Raw genomic sequence first — 23,458 nt, 5'->3', positions numbered from 1 at the left:
TTTTTCGTTCACTTGATTGGGCTGAGAGAGGCCTGGATAGACAGATGTAAGCCGTTTCTGGGTGTGTGCGTGTTTCTGGAAGAAATTTTCACGGTGACTAGAGTAAAGAAAGACTGTCCTCACCAGTGTGAACAGGCATCATCCAGTCAGGTGAGGACTGCAAGGGAACAGTGAGACACGGGGTTTGTTCACTCTGTGTGAAAACTGGGACACCTCTCTTCTGCCACACGTCAGTGCTCCTGGTTTTCCATGGGCTGGGCCAGCTTTTCCGTAGTAGCTTTCCACCCTCATTCCCTCCTCAGGCCTCCAGCCCTGACACCTTCAAGACATACCATTGGCTCCTCTGGGATCCAGAGCATACCAACCAACTTTCCTGGGGCTGCAGATGGCAGATTATGGAATTCAGTCCCATGATCTTGTGGCTAATCTCGCACAATCTTCGTTAACTATGTACCCATTGGTCTGTTTCTCTAGGGAACAATAAAACATCACCATCGCTGCAAATATCTTTGGCCCTGCATACTGTGGCTTCCCAGTGCTTAAGAAGACATGGTCCCCTCTAATTACAGGCAAGTAAACAGGTGATTTAAAGAAGCACTGACAAAGCCTTTGGACGCGTTTTCACGTACGCTGTGTCCTCTGCTATTCTTTCTCTCCGCTGTCATCTTTGACTCACCCCCAAGACTAACCAAATGTTCTTTTTTATCCTATCCTCGGGACGTTTGTGCAGTCTTTTAACCACAGAGAATCACACCTAGTTATAGTTGCCTCCGTTTTTCTTCCCCTTTAGACCACAAGCTCTCTCGGGTTGTAGTGCATTTTATCCAGCTTGTCTCCAGGGCCTTAAAAGGAGCCCCCGGCACACCTCTGTGCGCTTAGCGCTTTTGCAATGAACCAATCAATGCAAGAATGAATGCGCCGCCCGGCCCTGCAGGAACGCAAAGTGCCTCTCCCTGCTGACTTAGCTCTCCCTGCCGGGGCAGCTCCCGAAGAAGAGGTCAGGAGTTCGAGGAGGTCACGGGGAACCCACGCGAAGGACCTCGAGGAGCCGCGCCGCGCGAGCCGCTGCCCCCCTACCGAGAGCTTCGGCGAACCAGGACAACTTCAAATCCCGGAAGCGGCCTCGCCGGCCTCGCCCCGCCCCTCCGGAAAGTGGGCGTGACCCTCATGAATAATGAATCGCCGGGGGGAGGGGAGGGGCCCGCCCCCCTCGGGCGGGAAGGGGGAAGCGCCGAGGCTGCCTGACTGGAATCGGGGGAGCTGCAGCGACGGCGGCCGCGGGAGCAGGGCCGGCCATGGCGGTGTGGACACGGGCCACCAAAGCGGGGCTGGTGGAGCTGCTGCTGAGGGAGCGCTGGGTGCGGGTGGTGGCCGAGCTCAGCGGCGAGAGCCTGAGCCTGACGGGCGACGCCGCGGCGGTCGAGCCTGAGCCGCCGGCCGTCGCCTTCAACGGTCTCCCAAACGGCGGCGGCGCCGGCGCCGGCGGCGACTCGCTCCCCGGGAGCCCGAACCGCGGCCTGGGGCCGCCCAGCCCGCCCGCGCCGCCCCGGGGCCCCGCGGGGGAGGCGGGCGCCTCGCCGCCGGTGCGCCGAGTGCGAGTGGTGAAGCAGGAGGCGGGCGGCCTGGGCATCAGCATCAAGGGCGGCCGCGAGAACCGGATGCCGATCCTCATCTCCAAGATCTTCCCGGGGCTGGCGGCCGACCAGAGCCGGGCGCTGCGGCTGGGCGACGCCATCCTGTCGGTGAACGGCACCGACCTGCGCCAGGCCACCCACGACCAGGCCGTGCAGGCGCTGAAGCGAGCGGGCAAGGAGGTGCTGCTGGAGGGTGAGCGGGGCCGGGCGGGAGGCGGCGCGGGGCGGCCTGAGCTCGCTCGCCGGCGCGCACTTTGTCTCTGCCACCCCGACGCCCGTGTGGGGCGAGCCGGTTCTCTCCGCCTCGGTCACCAGACCTCCTCCTCCGGGGCTCTGGCGTGTGGAAAAACTGACGCGTCCCGCGAGGAGAAAGTTGGGCGGCCACCGAAGTGTCGCTCTGCCGCCCCTCGGCGAGGCTGGGCTGAGATTTGGGGTGCGTGGGGGGGGGAGCAGCAGCCGCGTGAGAAGCTCACCCCTCTGGCACGATAAGCTGACACTAAGCACCGACTCCGGGCGAGCGACCGGCTCGAGTTGCGTGGTCTCCCTTTTTGCCTGCCGGGAAGCGTTGGTTGGGCGCTCTCTCTAGTCACCTCAGGCTCCCCGGGCGGGCGGGTCTTAGTAAATCCATCCACACCGATGCCAGCAGTTTGCTTGGGCAAACCACCAAAGCACTGGCTAATTTATGGGAATTTAACCCATCATTGGCTCTCAACAATAACCAGAGGAGATCATAGCACTTCGTGGAAGGCAGAGAGCTGATACAGCAAGTTTGTGTGCTTAATGAGCCTTGTTTAACAGTGGAGGCTCACGTGTTTAAGCATTTTACTGCCAACTAGAGTTTCGCCCCTTTTGCAAGGGACTGGTGCCAGCTTCCTACCGCTTGCGGGCTTGCTGCCTCAAGACCAGTAGCGTTTTATAAGAATCTCTAAGCCTTCCCATCACACGGTATGTGCGAATAGACCTCTTTACCTTAAACGTAGATGCAATCTGGGTGCTGTGTTTCATACGAATTGATGCAATCGTGCAGGCTGAAGGTGATGGAGTTTTGTAAAATGAAAAGCCGCTGCTTGCTCTAGAAATAATTGCACGACCAGCTTTGTTTCCGCTGTTGAGTCAGTCATTCCAGGAGCATCTACTGCTGCTAGCTGTATAATAGAGAATGCCAAAGGTGCTGTCCCTATTTTGTCTCTCTGTGGGGGAGATGATAGAAAATGCAAAACAATTTCTAGGTAGGAAAAACATTTAATACTTGTTTCTGTAGTACAAGCTACAAGATGCTAAAGGGTTACAAATATAAGAAGTATTTGATGCTACGTAGTGGGTGAGGTGGTTCACACGCTACACTCAAGAGGCAGACGCAGGCAGATCTGAGTTTAAGAGCCTGGTGTAGGCCTACACAGTGGGACTCTGTCTCAAAAAAAGAAAAAGAAAAAAAGTGTTTGATGGAAATAGGCTTTAGTCCAAGAGGGCTTTCCAAAGAGCAAAATTTTGAGCTAGATCTTCAAGGAAGTGGTGCACACAAATGTGCAGAGATGAGTCAGGAAGGATTACTGGCAGGAGCACTGAATGGAAGGGTTGGTGAGAAAATCATCAAACTAAGAGGCCAGAATTAAAACCGAGTAAAAATAATTTTTATCTTTTTCTGTTTGCTTGTTTGTTTGTTTGTTTGTTGGCCTAAAATTCACAGAGATCGATCTGCTAAGTGCTAGGATTAAAGGCATGTTCCACCATGCTCAGCTTGTGTGTGTGTTTGTGTGTTTGTATATGTGAGTGTGTGTTTGTGTGATCATGTACACATGCAGACCAGGCTGGCCTCAAAGTGGTCATCTCATGAGTGCTGGGATTTACAGGCTTGTACCTCCATATCCAGTTTTCACTTAAAAATTAAAAAAATTATTTTATACATGTGAGTGTTTTTTTGCCCACATGTGTAGCTGTGGCCTGCATGCATACAAGGTGGCCTGAGAGGCCACAAGGGAGTGTCACATCCACTGGAATTCAAGTTACAGGTAACTGTGAGCCACCTGATGTGGGTAATGGGCATCAAACTGAGGTCCTCTGTCAGAGCAGCCGGGGTACATACCTGCTGAGCTGCTGAACTATCTCTCCAGCCCCGTCTTCACCTTTTTGTACATCTGTGATACTTGGAAAAAATTAGTTTATAAAGAAATAGCATTGGACTGGGTGGTGGTGGTGCACGTCTGGAATCCCAGCACTTGGGGAGACAGAAGCAGGTGGATCTCTGAGTTCAAGGCCAGCCTAGTCTACAAAGCAAAGTTCCAGGACATTCAGGGCAGAGAAACCTTGTCTCTAAAAAAACCAAAAAGAAAGAACGAACATGGGGTTGGTGAGATGGCTCAGTGGGTAAGACCTGTACTGCTTTTTCAGGGGAGCCAGTTCAATTTTCAGTATGTATATCACGTGGTCCACAAACACCTGGAGCCCCAATTTCAGTACATCTGACACTTTCGGCCACCCAAGGGCACCTGCACAGACATGTACACATAATTAAAGTGTTAAATTTTTTTTTAAGTGCTGTAATTGTGAAATTGCAATGCCTCACTTTTATAATGTCGTACTTATGAGTCTTGTTTCTATCCCAATTTTAGGTAGAACCAGACACTGCCCAGAAATTAGTGTTAGTGAAAGGAGTAAAAATACAACAAAGTTGGCATAAGTTTGTAAAAATAATTGTTACTTTAAATAAGTAACTTGAGGGCTGGAGAGATGGCTCAGAAGTTAAGAGCACTGTCTGCTTTTCCTAGAGGTCCTGAGTTCAATTCCCAGCAACCACATGGTGGTTCAATACTATCTGTAATGAGATCTGGTGTCCTCTTCTGGCATACAGGTGTATGTGCAGACAGAACATTGTATACATAATAAATAAATCTTAAAAAAAATATAAGTAACTTGATATTGCTCTAAGTAGGTATTCGAGTATAAATTCTTAGAGCCAGAATCTTGAATTTCATTCCATCTTGTGGTATGCAGTAGTGATGGATAGACAGTTCAACCCTTTATGCCATATTAAAATGCAAAACAGGAGGTTTTTGTTTATCAGTGGTTTGAACCTGGTATTCATAGCTATAAAATGACAACCATCTAGTAAATGCTTCTAGTATTCATTAGTTTACTCATAGGCCTTGTGTGTTTTTAGAAACAGGATTACAAATGGCGGCATAGTAACATTTACTGGAAGCCTTTTTACCTAACCTGTGGACTTTATTTTCCCATTTTGTGTCAGACAAGCAGTTTTTGTCTATATAGGTGTGGGTAAGTCAGTATGGTGAGTTTGTGGTATTCCATTTCTAAGTCAAAGTGTGTAAAAATAAAATTGCTCAAATACAAAATCCCTTAAAGAGTCATTAATGATGGGGGTTGGAAAGATGGCTTGGTGGTTAAGAGCACTGTGTGTTCTTCCAAAGGACCCAGAGTTCAATTCCCAGCACCCACATGGCAGCTCACAACTGTCTGTAACCCCAATTCTAGGGAATCTGACACCTTCACACTAATGCACATAAGATAAAATTAAATATATTTTTAAAAAAAAGAGTCATTAATGAGGCAGTAAAACTATCTAAAATTGAGAAGTATTGTTTTTGTTTTCTTTCTCTTTTTCCCGTAAGCCAGAGTTTCATGTAGCCATGCTCTCCTCGTGTTGTGAGTCTAGTCTTGAATTTCTGGTCCTCTGCCTCTACTTCCAACGGGCCATGGTTATAGGCCTAAACTACCAAACTTGGCTCAGTAGGCCATTTGTAAAGGATAAGCATTTAAAGTATGGTGACATGAATGTTCAGCACTTGGGAGACAGGCAGGAGGATCTCTTGAGTTCAAAGTCAGCCTAGTGAGTTCAGTATAGATAGAGTTATGAAAAAAACCCTACCTCAAAAATCAACAAAAAAACTTACATGGGAGATTAATGCAGGAAAAAGGGTTGTTTCAAAGGCGCCATTGGCTTCCTAATGAAACCCAGCACTTGAGGGATGGAGCCAGGAGGATTGACTGCTGTTTGAGGACAGCATAGGTTACAAAATGGGAGTAAGGGGGAGGATTGGAGGCAACATTATTCTTTAAACATTCATAAGGGATATTGCCCCTCCGCTAGATGCCTGAAACTTGCCTTGACATAATATACTAATATTCTTTTGATGGTGTGGGCAGGGAATCTCAGGCATCTTCTTGCCACCCACATGTCAGCAGCAGCCTTAGTGTCTGTTTGCCTGCGGTTAGGTTAGGGGAGAGAGCTAAATCTCGGAAAGGTGTAGGGATTGTTCTTACATTCTCTTGTTAAACATTTACTCAATTTCCCTTTTCTTATCCTCACTGTCCTCATCCCCAGGGAGAAAAGCCTGTTAGTGGTTGTGGTTTGGTTTGTGTTTTGAAGACAGGCTGGCCTGGAATTCCCTGTGTAGCTCCCTGGCTTTGGACTCAGAGGTCTGCCTGTGCTGCCATGCCCAGCTTCGTAATCTCTTAAAGAACAACCAAATTGTTAGGCTATGTTTCTGTGCTTGTTTCTTTTTGTCTTAGCCTCTCTTTATTTTACTTAATGTCTATGTGGGAAGCTATCTCTGTAGTCAGATACCAGCACCTCTCTCTCTCATTCTGGGTTTTTGAATCGGGGTCTCTTGTAGCTTAGCCTGGTCTTGAATTTGATATGTAGCTGAGGATGACCTTGAACTCCTCCTGATTCTTCTTCTACTTTGCAAGACATTTCTTATAGAAGCTCGTTCATGCCTGATGTAGCCTCTAAATTATTACCATGATATGGGAAAGTAATTAGTTCTAATAGAACAGTCATGAAACTTCTAAGAACATTTTCTAGGAACCATAACCAAACTACATAATTTAGGTCTTAATTGACAGCTTCAGCTGTTATCTTCCTACCATGTAGCGCTTTCTGGGTGAAGGTTACTAGACTTTGCAACAAACGTGTATTTTTTTATTATGAATGCGAGTTCTAGCTGGTGGCTAAGTAAACATTCTATAGTGTGGAGCTGACTCAAACGGACCAGTTCAGTGTTCTTGACTTGATCCACAAGGTAACTAACCAACTAAACAAACAAAAAATAATGCTCCTATCTATGAAGTGGTTTTTGTTTTTTGAGATGGGGTTTCTCTGTGTGGCCCTGGCTGTCCAGAAACACACTCTGAAGACCAGGCTGGCCTCTAACCTAAAAGATAACCCTGCCTCTGCCTCCTGAGTGCTGGGATTGAAGGCCCCTACTCAGCCATCACTTCTAATTTGTTTTCCATTTGCTCTCTATATGGCCCCTTTAAAAGATTTATTTATTTCGAGTGTGTGTTTGCATGCAGTGCAAGTGTGTTTGCATGTGTGGAGGTTAGAAGGCATCTTGTGAGAATCTGTTCTCTCCTTCCATCATGTAGGTCAGGGATTGGACTTAGGTTGTCAGGGTTGATGGCAAGCACTGTTACCTGGCCTTTCCCAGGAATTTAAAAAGCTCTATCAAAAGAGGAACAACCAGCCAATGAGGTTAAATGAGATGGTTGAGGTTACCTAACAGCCTAGTGTTGGAAGGTGCTAAGACCTTATTCTAGAGGCTTCTCTGTTCTATAGTCCACTTATAAACAGGCTCCTGTGTCTTCTTGTGTTCCAGTGTACTGAGAGGTTTGTGTGCAAAGAAAGCTGAAGATGGTTGTTGGCATCAAAGAACGTCATACAGTTGGGGAGAGAGAGCTAGGCGTATTGGCACATGCCTAATCTGAGCAATCAGGAAACTGAGGCCGTGGAATTGCAATATGTAAGGCCTGCCTAGGCCACATAAGCAAGATCCTGTCTTTAAAACATTAAAACAGAAATAAGTAAATTGGGGAAAGAGAAGACTATCAGCTAGAGAATAATTGTTGAAATGTGTAAACTGATCAGATTTCTCCGAAGGGAGTAATCAGCTGGGGGATCGAATAGTTGAATGTGACTTCTAGAGGGAAGGGAATTTGATCCCAGGGTTGAAGGACTGGCAGCTTCGCTGTAGATGGAAGCCAATCCAAGTTGAGAGGGTAGTTTGAACAAAAGCCAAATGAGCATGACATATAGTAGGAAATGGAGTGGAGAGCTAATTGGGACAGACCCAAGGGAAGAAAGGGAAATCAATTAGGTTTATACAAGACTCTGAAAGCCAGAGGAATTTGGATCTTTTTCATTCTGTCATTCAGCATTTAACAGGTATCCACAGCAAACAAGATGTGTTGTAGATGCATCCAAACTGGAAGTGATCCCTGCAGTACACCCTTTAGGCTAATAAGGGATAATTATAGCCTATTTTGGTAAATACTTTCATAGAGGTGAGACTGCCGTGGAAACTGGTAAATGCTTAAAGGACACAGTATGGTGATGGTAAGAAGCTGGTGCTATGTTCATGTGTGTGGACACACATTCCTTCACAAAGCATAATCAGGTGGGTGTCATTTTGAGACAAGACCTTGTATATCCAGCTGGCCTCCAATTCTTGATCCTTCTGCCTCAGTCTCCTGACTGGAGTGTTAGCTTCGACTTAACACAAGGGAAGGAGTAGGACATTAGGAGAGAACATAAGAAGGCAGAGGGCAGATCATCAAGGCTGTAAACAGTGCTAAGTGGTTGTCTCTAACATTAAAAAAAAGAAGAAGAAGAAGAGAAAAACTGAGCTTTATGAATATTTAATCTACAGATGACATCAATTCGCTCAGTCTCAAGATGGTGGCATTACATACTACGTACACAAGGTAATTTGCCAAGGGAGGAGAGGGTGTTTCTTGAAGGATCAGGAGGTGGTTGTGGTGACTTTCTTCATTTGCCTGCTGTCATCAGGTTGGGACGTACAGTGCCTGACTTTACAGTTTACTTGACTTTAGTTCAGTAGATTCATCTTACATCTGCTTTGAACTAATCTTCACAACATGAACATATGGCTTAGAGGTTTGCACAGAGGAGCTATAGATTGAAGGTTTTTGTTTGTTTGGTTGGTTTTTTGAGACAGGGTTTCTCTATGTAGTCCTGGCTATCCTGGAACTCTCTCTAGACCAGGCTGGCCTTGAACTCAGAGATCCACCTGCCTCTACCTTTGGAGCGATGAGACTGAAGCTGCACCACCACACCCAGCTTTAGGTTTTTATTCTTATTTACTGTGTATTTGTATTTTACCTGCATGTACACCTGTGTACCGTGTATGTGCAGTGCCCATGGAGGCAGAAGAGGACATCACATCCTCTGGAACTGAAGTTACAGACAGTTGTGAGCCATCATGTGGATGCTGGGAACTAAACAGCCAGTTCTCTTAACTGCTGAACTATCCCCCGTCCTTATATCTCTCTCCTTCTTCTTTTATTTTTTTGGTGGGGGAGAGGGGGTCTACACAGGGTCTCTATAGTGTACTGAAACTCCTTGTGTAGACCAAGCTGGCTAATATAGAGATCCTTCTGCCTCTCAAGTACTGGAATTAAAGGTATGAACCACTACACCCAGCCTTCAGTATTTTCCTCTTAATGTGAGCTCTTAGCCACATGGTGAGGTTATTATGTCTGTCAGGAGTCTGTCTGGAAAGTGAAAATGTCATGGAGACCATTTGAAAGACAGATATGCCTACATTATCATCAGTAATGAACTTCACCCTAATATATATTGCTCTTTGAGTCACTTAGCTGCTGATGCTGGAATGACTTCATCTTTATTTTCTCACTCTTTTTGATTTCTATATTTTATTTGCTTATTTTATATAATGGGTATTTTGCCTGAATGTGTGCCTATCTGCCACATGTGTGCCTGGTGTCCACAGAAAGTGTTAGATTTCCCTGGGACTGGAGTTATAGATGGTTGTCAGCCACCAAATAGGTCCTGGGAACTGAGCTGGGTCCTCTGAAAGAACAGCCCGTGCTCTTCACCATTGAGCCCTGTTTCTGTATGTTTTATATACCTTATAACATACAGCATTAACAGATACTCACTTGGGGCTGAAGAGATGGCTCAGAGGTTAAGAGCCATCTTAACTTGTTGCTCTTCCAAAGGTCTTGTTCATTCCCAGCAACCCCATGGTGGCTCACAACCATCTATAATGAGATCTGGTGTCATCTTGGCATGCAGGTGTACAGAACATTGTATACATAATAAATAAATCTTTAAAAAATATATACTCACTCTTGAGGTTTTGCTCAAATTGTTACTGTCAAAAAGGATTAGGCCTGGGAAGCTGCACATGGGCTTAAGATGAGGAAGGTCTGTGGAAGGGTGAGGGCAACAGATAAAGCTGAGAAGTTCCGATTCTGAGGCTTTCCCAGAACATAGAGACTGGATGGGATAGTGTGGAACTGCAGTGTTGATATTGGTCAGGATGGCAGAGGAGCATGGAAGTCTCAGCTATCTGGGAGGCTTACAAGGGAGGCTCACAAGTTCAAGGCCTTGCTATAGCTGCAAAAGGAATCTAGGGTTAGCCCTGACCACTGCAAGGCCCTGTTTAAAAAGAAAAAGTGAGCCGCTTGTGATGGTGCACACTTTTGATCCCAGCACTTGAGAGACAGGCAGTGGGATCTCTTTGAGTTCAAGGCCAGCCTGGTCTACAAATCAAGTTCCAGGGCTACACAGAGAAACCCTGCCTGCCTGGGGTCAGGGGTAGGAGCGGGAGAGACCAAGCTAGACCAAAAAAGTTCGAAATAGGAGAGAAAGAAATGGAGCATAAGCCATGGATTTCTGGCTTGGGAAACTTTACAGTTGTGAAACCAGAAAGAACAGGGAGCATGCCTCATGTGCTGTAATCCTTGGGACCAAAAGTAGGAAGCTGAGACTTTGGGACCCTGTCTTAAATCACAAAAGAACGCATTAAAGAGGGTGGGGAACCCATAAAATGGACGTGAAAGAACTAGTTTGAGGTAAAGATGAAGAGCTTCGTTTCAGGCAAATTGCATTTGAGTTACCTGTGATATCCTGGCGGAAAAGTTCAGAAGCCGGTTGGAAGTACAAGTCTGTACTCAAGAGAAATGTCAGAACAGCAATGAATATTTATGAGACCTCAGCGTAGAGGTGATAATTGTGGATGAAGTCATCGAGAGTAACGCAAATGAAAAAGTAGAACCAGGGTGGAATCCAGTAGAAACTCTGCCTTTAAAGCCAGGATAAAGGAAGAATCTGGAAGATGGGAGCAGAATTTGCTGAAAATGGCACAGTGGCATTCCAACGGGCAGGCACATTTACAGAGGGGAAAACTGAAATAAAAAATCCACTGGGCTGATAAAGAATTGTTGGTGTCCCTGAGAGCTGCTTCATCAGGGTACAAGGAGCAGAGGGCAGTGAGTGGACCATAATTTTAAGAAGCTCAGCAAATTGAAAGAAACAAAGGTGGTGACAGGCTTGAATGGTATATACAGTTTCACTTTTGTGGTTGTTTCTTATATTGTTTTAAGTAGGGAAGAGTTGGGGCATATGTTCACAAGAAGGAAAGGACAGCAGAGGGAGGGAGAGGTTGCAGAGATGGAAGGGGTGGTGTAGTTTGTTTGTGAGCCAGGAAGTGACATGATGGGAACAGAATTCTGGGTTGGCAGCAGTGGATGCTGTGCAAAGAGGAAAGACCAGAGGTAGGAGAAACTGCAGCTGGTGCAGTAAAATAATCCAAACCAGAGGTAACAGCCATGGGTGGGACCCAGGGGGACTCTTGCCAGAGGACATAGCAGAACACACCAGGGACCTTCTGCCTAGATATCCTTCCTGACTGTCCCACAGACTTGACACTTGGGACTATTCTTTCTGCAGCACGCTAACTACAGGTGCTTTGAACCCAGAGATGTTGAGGTAGGAAAATAAAGTCATTATTTCAGAGGAAGAGATGATAGGATACAGTGACAAGTGGATGACAGTGAATTTAGCTGTGAGGTTTCCATCTGGGGACAGAAAGAGGAATGGTTACCAGTGCAGAAATGGAATAGTATAGAGCATATGGCGCTCATACCAGTCAATTTTGTTATAAGGCAGTCAGACAGTATAAGTCTACTGTGTGCATTTGAGGGGGGATATTAAGAACCCTGCTGCTCTTCCAAAGGACCCAGGGCCCACATGGCAGCTCACACTCACCTGAAATTCTAGATCCAGGTTTCCGATGCCCTCCAGAGAGCACTAGGCATGCATGTATTGAACAGATGTGTGCAGGCAAAATGCCTGTCCATATAAAAGAGTATAAAATAAGTTTTAAATGGAAAGAAAAAAGTAAACTTACTAGACTAAGGAGATGAGAACATTGGTTTTATTATTGACAGCATCCCAGCATATGGCCAAAGCTGCCTCTACCTTTGTGTGTAGCCACCCTGGCCTTTTTTGTGTGCTGGTTTTTAGTTTCTTTAGAAACAGGGTCTCCTATAGCCCTGGCTGGCTCAAATTCACTGTGTTGCTTAGAATGACCTTCACCTCTGACCCCCTGCTTCCACCACCTGAGTGCTGGGATTACAGTCATGTGCTACCATGTCAATTTTTTCAGTTTTGTTTGTTTACAGAGACTTTTTCTCCCTTCACCCCAAGCTGTCCTGTCTTTTTGAGAGTACGCCCTTTGCAGCAGCTTCCTCCAGTCTTTTAGTGTGGCTGATACATTGCCAGTTATGCTAAGGAGGCTCTATGTTCTAGTCTCTAAAGAAAAAAGAGAGAAAAAATTTTTAATTTTTATTTATTTTATTTTATTTTTGGGTTTTCAAGACAGAGTTTCTCTGTGTGTAGTCTTGACTGTCCTGGACTTGCTTTGTAGACCAGGCTGACCTGGAACTCACACAGACCCTCCTACCTCTGCCTCCCAAGAGCTGAGATTAAAGCCACCACATGGCTTCCTAAACTTGTTTTTCAATGTACCTGTTTTTGTTTTTTAAAGATTTATTATATATACAATGTTCTGTCTACAAGTATACCTGCATACCAGAAGAGGGTTATCTCATTATCTTATTATAGATGGTTGTGAGTCACCATGTGGTTGCTGGGAATTGAACTCAAGACCTCTGGAAGAACAGCCAGTGCTTTTGACCTTTGAGCCATCTCTCTCTCTGCGCCCCCCTTTTTTTGTCATTTATTTTTTGAGACAGGGTTTTTCTATGTGTAGCCTTTGCTGTCCTGGACTCACTTTATAGATCAGGCTGGCCTGGAACTCAACAAGAGATCCACCTGCCTCTACCTCCTAGAGTGCTGGGATTATAGTGTGCACCACAGTTAAATTTACATTAATTTACTAGAACATAAATAAATTTTGTTGTTGTTGATTATTTTTTGTGTTGTGTCTGTGTGTATATAGGCAAATATGTGCTGTGGGAGTTACTGGGGGGGCTCGGAAGTAACTTGTAAGAGTTGGTTCTGTTCTGTAATGCAGGTCTCATATCTCAAACTCAGGTTTATCATTTGGCCAAGGCCATTCTGCCAGCCCTGGTTTTCTTTTCTTTCTTTTTTTTTTTTTTTCTTGTTTCATTTTTTATGTTTTATGGTGGAGAGAGGTTTTCTCCTTCTCCCTTTACCAAGGTTCTTTGGGATCCAAACCAGGTCACCAGGCTTGTGAGGCAAGACCTTACCAGTTGAGTCCTGTTTAAAACTTTTTTTTTTTTTAGATTTTATTTATTTATTTCGAATGTTCTATCTTTATGTACACCTTAATGCCAGAAGAGAGCAGTAGAAGGTATAGATGGTTGTGAGCCACCATGTGGTTGCTGGGAATTGAACTCAAGACCTCTGGAAGAGCAGTCAGAGCTCTTAACCACTGAGCCATCTCTCCAGCCCCCTGTTTAAAACTTTTTATGTACACTTCATTTTGGTGTAAAGTATGCGGTGGAGTGAAAAACTGAAAAAAACTTTTTTTTTTTTTTTCAAAGAGTCAACTGGTTGTTTCAACATTTCTTGTCAGTCCTTTTGTACTCTAAGTTTGATAATTGATTTTGGCTGTCCTGAGTGCCATATGGAGAAAGACAGATCAAAGCCACATCTGGATTCAGCTAGAATGACTGGTATGCTTAATTAGTGCCATCTGCTAGTCTAGGAATGACCTGTCCTTTTATCATTGTTTTGACATGCATCTTTTATTTAACTTTGTCATCATCATTATTATTATTTTGAAATAGGGTCTCACTATGTAGCCCTGGCTGGCCTAGAAATCTCTGTAAACCGGGCTGGCCTCAAACTCTAGAGACTGTCCTACCTCTCCCGGGGATTAGAGGTGTGTGTGCACCACTGTGGCCAGCTGAAGCGCACCTTCTTATTTATTTATTTATTTATTTATTTATTTATTTTTGAAGTGCACCTTTTTTAAAAAAATTATGTGTGTGGTTTGAGGGTGTCAGGCCACCTGGAACTGGAGTTACAGACAGTTTGCCACATGGGTACTGGGACTTGAACTCGGGTCCTTAGGAAAAGCAAACAGTGCTGAGCCATCTCTCCAGCCCCCTGAAATGCATCTTTTTATACACCTCTGTATGTGTGGTCTGATACTGGATTTTCTGTTCTTTTTCTTCCTTTTTTCTATTTGAGCTTGTTAAGGTTTTTTTTTTTTGGTTTTTTTTTTTGTTTGTTTGTTTGTTTTTTGGTGTGTGTAGGTTGGTTGGTTTTTTTTTTAATTTATTTTTATATTAATCACAGGTTATTTACTTTGTATCCCAGCCATAGGCCCCTCCCTCATTCCCTCTCAATCCCACCCACCCTCCCTCATTTTCTCCCTGCCCCTTTCCAAGTCTACTAACAGGGGAGGACCTCCTCCCCTTCCATCTGACCCTAGCTTATCAAGTCTCTTCAGGACTGGTTGCAATGTCCTCTTCTGTGGCCTAGCAAGGCTGCTTCTCCCTCGTGAGGGGGGGATGGTGGAAGAGCTTGCTGTTGAGTTCATGTCAGAAATAGTTCCTGTTCCCCTTATTAGAGAACCCATTTGGACACTGAGCTACCATGGGGTATATCCGAGTAGGGGTTCTAGATTATATCCATACATGGTCCTTGGTTGGAGAAACAGCCTCATGAGACTCCTGTGCCCTGATATATTTGGTCCTTGTGGCACTCCTATACTCTCCAGGTCTTACTAACTCCTCCTTCTTTCATATGATTCCCTGCACTCTTGTTTATGAATCTTAATATCTCTTTGATACACTGCTAGATAGAGTGGTTGGTTGTTTTTTTTATTTTGTTTTGTTTTTTTCTAGACAGGCTTTCTCTGTATAGTCCTGGCTGTCCTGGAACTCACTCTGTAGACCAGATTGCCCTTGAACTCAGAGATCCACCTGCCTCTGCCTCCCCAGTGCTGGGGTTAAAAGAGTGTGCCATCCAGCTTTAAAAAAAAAAATTGTGCTGTATGTTGTAGTGTAACATTTACTATTTGGTGATTAAAGTACATTATAACAACCAAAAAATAGAAAAATAATAATTTTTTATTATTGTTGACAGTGTTCCAAGTAGCCCAGGTTGGCTTTGAACTCAAAGAACTAGCTAAATCCATTATCTACTTGGAGAAAACAAATAGTTTTATGATACATGTTCATTCCTATCAACTGATAGTTTGTAATATTCCTTTTCAATAAAAAATAGTAGGCCTTAAAAAAGTTAAAAAAAAAAAATAGTAGGCCTTACTCTTCCATCCTTGATCAAATGGCCAATGAATTCTTGATGTGTTGATTGCAAGTGGGGTACTTTGCACCAGGTACCTTGCACCTGGAAACACAAACTAAAGGTGAGATTTCCTCAAAGGATAATAAAGGTGGTGTTACCAACATTGAATGGATGGTTGTAGCTATAAACAAAAAGCCACTACAATTTACTAGAAACATCAGAAGATATTAGAGATTAAATTAGAAAGTATGGTTTTAGTGTAGATTTAGGAATCTTTTTTTGTGTGTTTGTTTTTGTTTCTGAAACAGGGTTTCTCTGTGTAGCCTTGGCTGTACTAGAACGCACTCTGTAGACCAGGCAGGCCTCGAACTCAAAAAGATCTGCCTGCCTCTGCCTGGGATTAAAGGCATGTACTACCATGCCCAGCTGATTCAGGAGTCTTATAGACAGCTCTAAAAGGAAAACAGAATAAACTTTCTGGAGAACAGCACGTGGAGCTTTGAAAAACTCTTACTACTCTGATGGTATTTTGAACATCATTTTCTAGAAATTCTAGCAACTTTGAAAATATTAGCTGGGTGGTGGTGTGTGTGTGTGTATGTGTATATATGTGTGTGTGTGTGTGTGTATTATCATCTATTTTTTCCAGCTAGGTCAACAAAAATGTGCAGCATTCAGACTAGGGATATAGTCAGTTGGCAGTGTACTTGCCTGGCTGAGTGAGTTTGTCCCCAGCAGTCTATAATGGAGGTGGAGGCAGAAAGATGAGACCTTCAGGCTCACCTTCATTACATAACAGGTATAGCCTCGGTGTGTGAGACTGGTGAGAGGGGAGAAAAGCACTCTTAAGCTAGGTAGGCCTTTAAGTCAGAATAGATTTAGGTAGAAATATTGTCTATCAAAATAGAATATGCAAGTTTATTTTAGCAAGAGTTGTTTGGTTGCAGAAAACCAAAGCACACTAATTTAAGCAGAAGTGGCATGTGTTACCTCAGGTAACTCCTAGGACGGGGGTGGGGAGGTGGCTCTAGGTTTAGGTTCAGTAGATTCCAAAAGCTCAAATTATAACTGTTGGCCACAACAGTTCCTGTTGTGGAGAGTCTAATTCTGTATAGTCAGCTAAGGTGGCATCAACAGTTCTAGGAATATATAGTCCTAACTTGTTTTAAAACGGGATCTCTTACTGGCTGGCTCAGCTTGGCCTTGAACTCTTTGCCTCAGCCTCCTGAATACCATTATTATAGGCAAGAGATACCACAACCAGCTCTGTGTCCTCCTGGTTTAGTAACTTCCCACTTACCAGCCTTAGAAAAGGATTCTAGTTAGCTCTGCTTTGCCCACTTTTTGGACCATGTCACTGTTGCCAAGATGGTAGAGACTGTGCTCTAGACCTGGGTCATGTGTCTGCCCTTGTATGGAGATTCAAAGTGCATCAGGCTGAAATGTTAATGGGGTAGCTGCTGCACAAATTTATACCCACTATAACAGTGCAGCCAGACTAGGGAGCTAAAGTACTTTCATATCTAAATTATAATTAAAAATTTTTTCTTTGTCTTTTATATTATAAATTTTTAAGAATTAAAACATGGGAGCCGGGCTGTTGTGGCTCACACCTTTGAGCACAGCACTCAGGAGGCAGACACAGATTAAACCCTCAGTAAGGTAATTCTCATATGAGTGTTTGCCTGTGTCTGTGTGTGTGTGTGTGTGTGTGTGTGTGTGTGTGTGTGTGTGTGCGCGCGTGTGTGCGCGTGTGCGCGTGTGTACATGTGAGCATGCCTGGTGCTTGCAGAGAAAAAAGCTAGAGAAAGGCATTGGATTATGTGAAACTGTGGCGTTGCATATGATTGTGACCTGCCATGTAGATGCTGGCAACTGAACCCCTCAAGTCTCTGCAGTAGCAACTAGTGCTCTTGACCTCTGAACCACTCCCAGCCTCTAATTTATAAAATTCTTAAGTGTAGATCCTAAGGCAGACTAACTTGTGATGGTGATATGGTTCTAGCAAGGAAAAAAAAAGTGGTGAAATGAAAAAGAAATAGGGAGCTGATCTGTTATCTGTAATTTCTTTTACTCAGAATGCTGAGGCAGGAGGATCACAGTTTTAGGGCCTCCAGGTAAGGCTGGGAAACTTAATGAGACCCTGGGTCAAAACAAAGAGGACTGGACATATAGCTGAGTGGTAAAAGTCTTAACTAGTGTGTGCCAGCCACTGGGGTCAAGCTCCTGTAGGGCAAAAAGTAGTGAAATAAGTAATGACTAAAGAGTCGTGGACATGAAAATTCTTTAATAGTGTTTAGTAGAGTATTAATTTGTAAGATTTATTTTTTATTGTTTTTCATTATGTGTGTATATGTGCAAGTGAGGTTCCCCTCCTCCAAAGGCCTGAGGTACCAGATCCCCTTGGAGCTGCCATTGTAAGCTACCCACCGTGGGTGCTGGAAAGTGGACGCAGGTCCTTTGCAGGATCAGTAGGCCCATTTAAACCCTGAGTTATTTTTTCTGCCCTAAAGTATTAATTTCATCCATTTTAGGGGGGGAAAAAACCCTAAAGTTCTTTATGAAGGAAGGCATTTTTCATCTTGGGGTGGGGAAGGTAAGTATTGCTAAATCACTGGACATTATCCAGGTTTAGATAGAGTATGAACTGAAAGGAATGTTAATCCATTCACATTGTACTTACTGCCAAAAACAATGAACTTCAACATCCTGAGCAAACAGAAGAAAACCAAAAACACCTGAGAAATTGTTCTTGGATTGTCAGAAAGAAAAGTTTGAACATTATTTTTACTTACCTGGAAAGTAATGCTTGAGTTTAACTAAAACATCTATGAGCAGTCTTCTCATTTATTTAAAATTCTACAGACCATTCTCTGAAATATGTCATCTTAGGCTTCTCTTGGCCTGTGATTCTGGGTAGAAGATGAGTTACACAAGCTGTGAGGACAAGTGAGGGTACAGGGTTCTATGTGATGAGAGGGAAATAATGTTTAAGATCACTTCATTAACCAAGCCATGATGAAAGTGACAACATGCATACAATTCCTACCATGTAGATCTTTAAAAATACAAATTTCCCTCACTTCATCCTGAGATGGAAAGTGGCTTTAGAATGTCGGTCCTCATGCAGCCACTTTTGATGTGAACTGATAGACTAAGATCAGAAAGGAGAGAAGAACCTCCCCTATCAGTGGAGCTGGGGAGTGGCATGCATGCAGAAAGGGGAGAGAGGGTGGGATCGGGAGGGGAGGAGGGAGGGGCTTATGGGAGGATACAAAATGAATAAAGTGTAATTAATAAAATAAAATAAAAAATAAAAAAAGAATGTCGGTCCTCCTGCAGAAACTGAAATTAGCTGATTTAGGACTGTGTAGTGACACAGGCTAGTAGGCCATGATTCAAAACCTTCATGTGTACCTGGTATTTAAGTCCTGTTCCTTATAACTTCAGGACTGACCTAAATGTTGATATTTCATTGTATCTTTATTGTTTGTTTTTGTTTTTTTGAGACGGGGTTTCTCTGTGTAGCTGTGGCTGTCCTGGACTCACTCTGTAGACCAGGTTGACCTTAAACTCAGAGATCTGCCTGCCTCTGCCTTCCAAGTGCCTCCACTGCCCGACTTTCACTGTATCTCTTTGTCCCTAGTCCCAGTGACACTCCTGACCAGCATGTCAGACTGAACCATGCATGACCTGGCAGAGCTCCTTATAGTATAATTGTATAAAGGGCTGGAGTTTTTGGCCCCATTTCTGTTCATTTTTTTTTTTCCACTTATCCTTACCAACTTCCGTGTCAAAGCTTGAGGAACGTCTCACGTCTCTCGTCTCTTTGTTATTTTGAACATAGATTCCAACTGTGCTGGTTAGTTTTTGTCAACCTTACAGAAACTAGAGTCACCTGGAAAGACGGAACCTCAGTTGAGAAGTTTCCTCCATCAAACTGACTTCTGGACATGTCTGTGGGCATTTTTTTCATTGCTAACTCATGTAGGAGTGTCTAGCCCACTGTGGCAGTACAATCCCTAGACTGGTAGGCCTGGACCGTATAAGAAAAGTAGCTGAATAAGCCAGTAAGCAGCATTTTTCTGTGGTTTTCTACTTGAAGCTCTTAAGTCACTGGCGTGGCTTTCCTGGGTGCTAAACTGTTATGTGGAAGTATAAGCCTTTTCCTCTCTCAGGTTGCTTTTGGCCAGCGTTTTATTACAGCAACAGAAAATAAAGCATGGCACCTGTCTTTTATGAGCTTATAAGGCAAGATGTTATGATGGATACTATCAAATTAAATACAGGTCACTAATGTTATACATTGTTGGTGTCTTTTCTCTTTTAAAACTGTTTCTGTAACTAGTCAACCCTACCCATTTTATTTAATTGCAGTAAGAATCTATTTTTGTTTGGTTAGCTGGTTTTTTGAGACAAGGCTTCTCTGTGTAGCCCTGGCTATCCTGGAACTCACTCTGTAGATCAGGCTGGCCTCAAACTAACAGAGATCCACCTGCCTCTGCCTCACCAAATGCTGTAATTACAGGTGTGTGTCACTACCACCTGGCAAGTCTCTCTCTCTCTCTCTCTTTTAAAGATTTATTTATTTATTATGTATACAATGTTCTGCCTGCATGTACAGCTGAACACCAGAAGAGGGCACCAGATCATATTATAGATGGTTGTGAGCCACCACGTGGTTGCTGGGAATTGAACCCAGGACCTCTGGAAGAGCAAGCAGTGCTCTTAACCTCTGAGCCATCTCTCCAGCCTGTAAGTCTCTTACTTAGTCTTCCCTTAATATTATTTGGTTTTTTGTTTTGTTTTTTTTCAACACAGGGTCTCACAATGTATCTCTGGCTGTCCTGGAACTCACTATGTAGATCAGGCTGCCCTCAAATTCATACAAGTTTTCTTACTATTATGTTCTTAATATTTTCATATCCAAGAGACTTTGCTTTGAAATATGAAGAAGCAGATGTGAATAGCATTGCTGCTCAGCTGTCATTGCAGTGGTTCACCAGGAATCTCCAGATTCACTGGGTTGTGTATCATCAGGTTTTCTGTATATGGAACTTCATTTCTTGTCAGATGGAAAAACATGCTTGACACAGTAGTTTCAAACATCAGGTTTTGCCACTGTTCCCTTTACAAAGCAGCAGCACCTCACGGCTTGCCAAGAATGGGCTTAAAATCAGAGACACAGAGTCTTCACCAGAGTGAAGCTTCATAAACCGAAACAAAGAACCTCAGGGCCATTAGCCTAAATAAGCCTCTTTGGGTTTAAGTTGGGGCTACCTAGAACATATTTGAGAATGGTTTCAAACTGAAGGAAGGTTTTTCAGATGACCCGCCAACATGTGGAAGTTTGCAAATAGGCCTCTCTAGTAATCCATCTCAATTATGTGCTCTGTGGCCTAGGCGAGTATTTTCCACTCTCCAGCTGACCACACTATTTCTTGGCATTCTGTATCTTTCTACATAATTTAAATGGAGCTTGTTCCCCTAAATCCAGTGGTGGTGGTGACTGTGTATCTTCCACAGGAGTTCATTTTGAAACAAGGTCTCATGTATCCTGTGGCCTAGGCTAGCTTTGGTACTTTTTGCCTTTACCTCCTACTCAGGTCTTATTATTCTATGCTGATGATCTTGCTTTGTTTCCCTAAATTTTAAGTTGGCTAGGAACACAGTGTAGAAGCCTTTAGTGAAAAGGAGATTCTTCCTATGTATAGCACCGTTGGCTTCCCTAGAGTTTACGGGAGAAGTATTAAGTCCTTTCTTCACAGTCCACCCTCAGTTCCACCTGTCCAGAGACCCATTTACTAGAATTTCTATTTGACAGATATGTCTTCTGGCCCCTTCTTTTTTGTTTTTTGTTGTTGTTTTGTTTTATTTTTTGGGACAGGATTTTTCTGTGTAGCCCTGGCTGCCCTGGAACTCACTCTCTAGGCCAGGCTGCCCTTGAACTCAGAGATCCACCTGCCTCTGCCTCCCAAGTGCTGGATTAAAGGTGTGAGCCATCACTGCCTGGCTCCTCTGGCCCCTTCTAACACTGGAAAAGGATCTCCTGTTGTATCCTTTTTTTTTTTTTTTCCTCTCTCCTTCCCTGTTAAGTCCACTATTCCTTGGATGTTTGGTCTGGCATCTTGTTTGGTGAAGTGACATCACAGCCTTTTATTTATATTAGTCTTTCCATTTCCTCTTCCCTGCATCTGAAACAATGCATTTTACACTGTGGCCCCTACTGATCCAAACAAAGAATGTTAAAACCGGGTAACAAGAGATGTATTTGAAAGAGGAAAAGATGAAATACACGTAACTTTTACTAAAAACTAAGCTTTCTGAGGATGCTTCCTAAAAGTGCTTTAATGCAGTCCATGTGTTGCTAAACACTTGTTATAGCTCATAAAATCCTTTTCATATCCTGTACACAACTGTACTTTATTTTTGTTTATTTTGGTTTTTCTGTAGTTCAGGTTGGCATGAACCCACAACAATCATTCTGGCTTAGTTTTCAGAGTGCTGGAGTTTCAGCGTGCACCACAAAGCTCTGTTCTCAACTATGTTTGTTAAAAGGTGATGAGAAGCTGGGTGGTGATGCATGCCTTTAATCCCAGCAGAGGCAGATGGATCTCTGAGTTCAAGACAAGCCTGGTCTACAAAGAGTCCAGGACAGCCAAGGCTACACAGAAAAACTCTGTCTCAAAAAAAAAAAAACAAAAACAAACAAACAAACAAAACTCCATGTATGGTGGTACATGTCTTTAGTCCCAGCATTGGAAGGCAGAGGCAGGTGGATCTCTGTCAAGTTTGAGACCAGCTTGGTCTACAAATGGAGTCCAGGACAGACAGAGCTAAACAGAGAACCCCTATCTCAAAACAAAACAAACAAAATATCCACTGTCTTGCTCCCAGTACCATAGGTTAATTCTGCTGTCTTTAGAACATAATATAAAGTGGGAAACTATAGTATACACTCTGTGTTTGGCTCCTTTCCTTTACCTCTGAACATTGGACTTGTACCTAACTCATTCTCATTGTTGCATTCCATAAGAGTGTGCCACAGTTTACTCATTCTGCTAGAACAGAGGTCTAAAGATAATTCATTTACTACAGGCATGAAATTAAGAAAAGATCTTTAATAAAGGAAAGACAAGTGTAATTATCTTATGAGTATTATCGTTTTACCTGCATATATGTCCATGTACCACATGCATGAGTTACATATGGTTGTGAGCTCAGCCTGTGGATGCTGGGAAGTGAACCTGGATTCTCTGTGATTGGTTAAATAAAACGGAATGAGCTAATGGCTAGATGAAGCTATATTATATAAATGCAGGTTTATTGGAGAGGAGGAAGTGGAAGGGAGCAAGCGAGAGGAGGACCATAGGAAGCAAAAAGTCTGGATTATATAGTGAAGGGCCTCTGGGAGAGGGAAGCCCCACCCCACGGTAAGGCAGGGTCTGCCAGCCACGCCCTGCAGCAGGTAAAGACCTAACAGCCTTTTATTGATAATAAATGGATAATGGGCAAAGAATCTTTTCTGATTACTTTCAGCTGACATTAGGGGGGTTGATTTTGGTGGGGTGGGGCAAAAAGCTGGAATGAAGAGCAATCAGTGTTCTTAACTGCTAAGCCATCTCTCCAGCCTTGAAGAAAAATATTTTGAAAAAGCCTTGCCCACTTTATTAGATAATAAACATCTGGGCTATAGGAAGCACAAACACATTTTCTCCTGTGCTTGGGGTGATACTTTGCACTGGTATTTGTTAGCTGCATGAAAGGAGGTGCTAAGGAAACTCAGTGCCCTTTTGTTTTTCTCAGGGAAGGAGTCAACTTTTCAAATAACACTTGTAGTCAAGTGTGGTGGCTCACGCCTTTAATGTCAGCACTAAGGAGGCAGAGGCAGAGCAATTTCTGGGTTCAAGGGCAGCCTGGTCTTCATACTAAGTTCCAGGACAGCCAGTGCTACACAGAGAAACCCTGTCTCAAAAAAACCTAAATAAATAAACAAATGAATAAATGAATAATAACATTTGTATATTAATGCTGTGTGTGTGCATGCACCCGTGGCCTACATGTGGAAATCAGAAGTCAGCTTGAGGGAGTTTGTTCTTTCCCAAGTACATGAAGGTTCTAAGGTTCAAACTCAGGTCATTACATTAGGCCTGGCAGCAAGTACTCTTACTCACTGAGCCACTTTACTGGAGACAGGGTCTCATGTATTCCAGGCTGGCCTCAAGCTTGTTAGGTGCTTGGTGCTGGGCTGTAGCTCAGTCGATAGTGTGCTAGGGGCAAGCACACAGCCTAGTTC

General features: G+C 43.8%; 1 protein-coding gene across 1 annotated transcript in view; it reads left to right on the top strand.

Annotated features, from left to right (window-relative positions):
- The first annotated feature begins 1,252 nt into the window (after window positions 1–1,252).
- The window catches only part of Sntb2 (syntrophin beta 2), an 84,716-nt gene continuing 62,510 nt past the window's right edge, over window positions 1,253–23,458 (top strand). The window contains exon 1 of the mRNA XM_021632649.2: window positions 1,253–1,827. Coding sequence (XP_021488324.1) covers window positions 1,296–1,827 — 532 coding nt within the window. The 5' untranslated portion in view covers window positions 1,253–1,295. The remainder of the gene's footprint in view (window positions 1,828–23,458) is intronic.

This window comes from Meriones unguiculatus, chromosome 10 (genome assembly GCF_030254825.1).
Source record: "Meriones unguiculatus strain TT.TT164.6M chromosome 10, Bangor_MerUng_6.1, whole genome shotgun sequence".
NCBI lineage: Eukaryota > Metazoa > Chordata > Mammalia > Rodentia > Muridae > Meriones > Meriones unguiculatus.
This window is presented reverse-complemented; position numbering and strand designations above follow the sequence as displayed.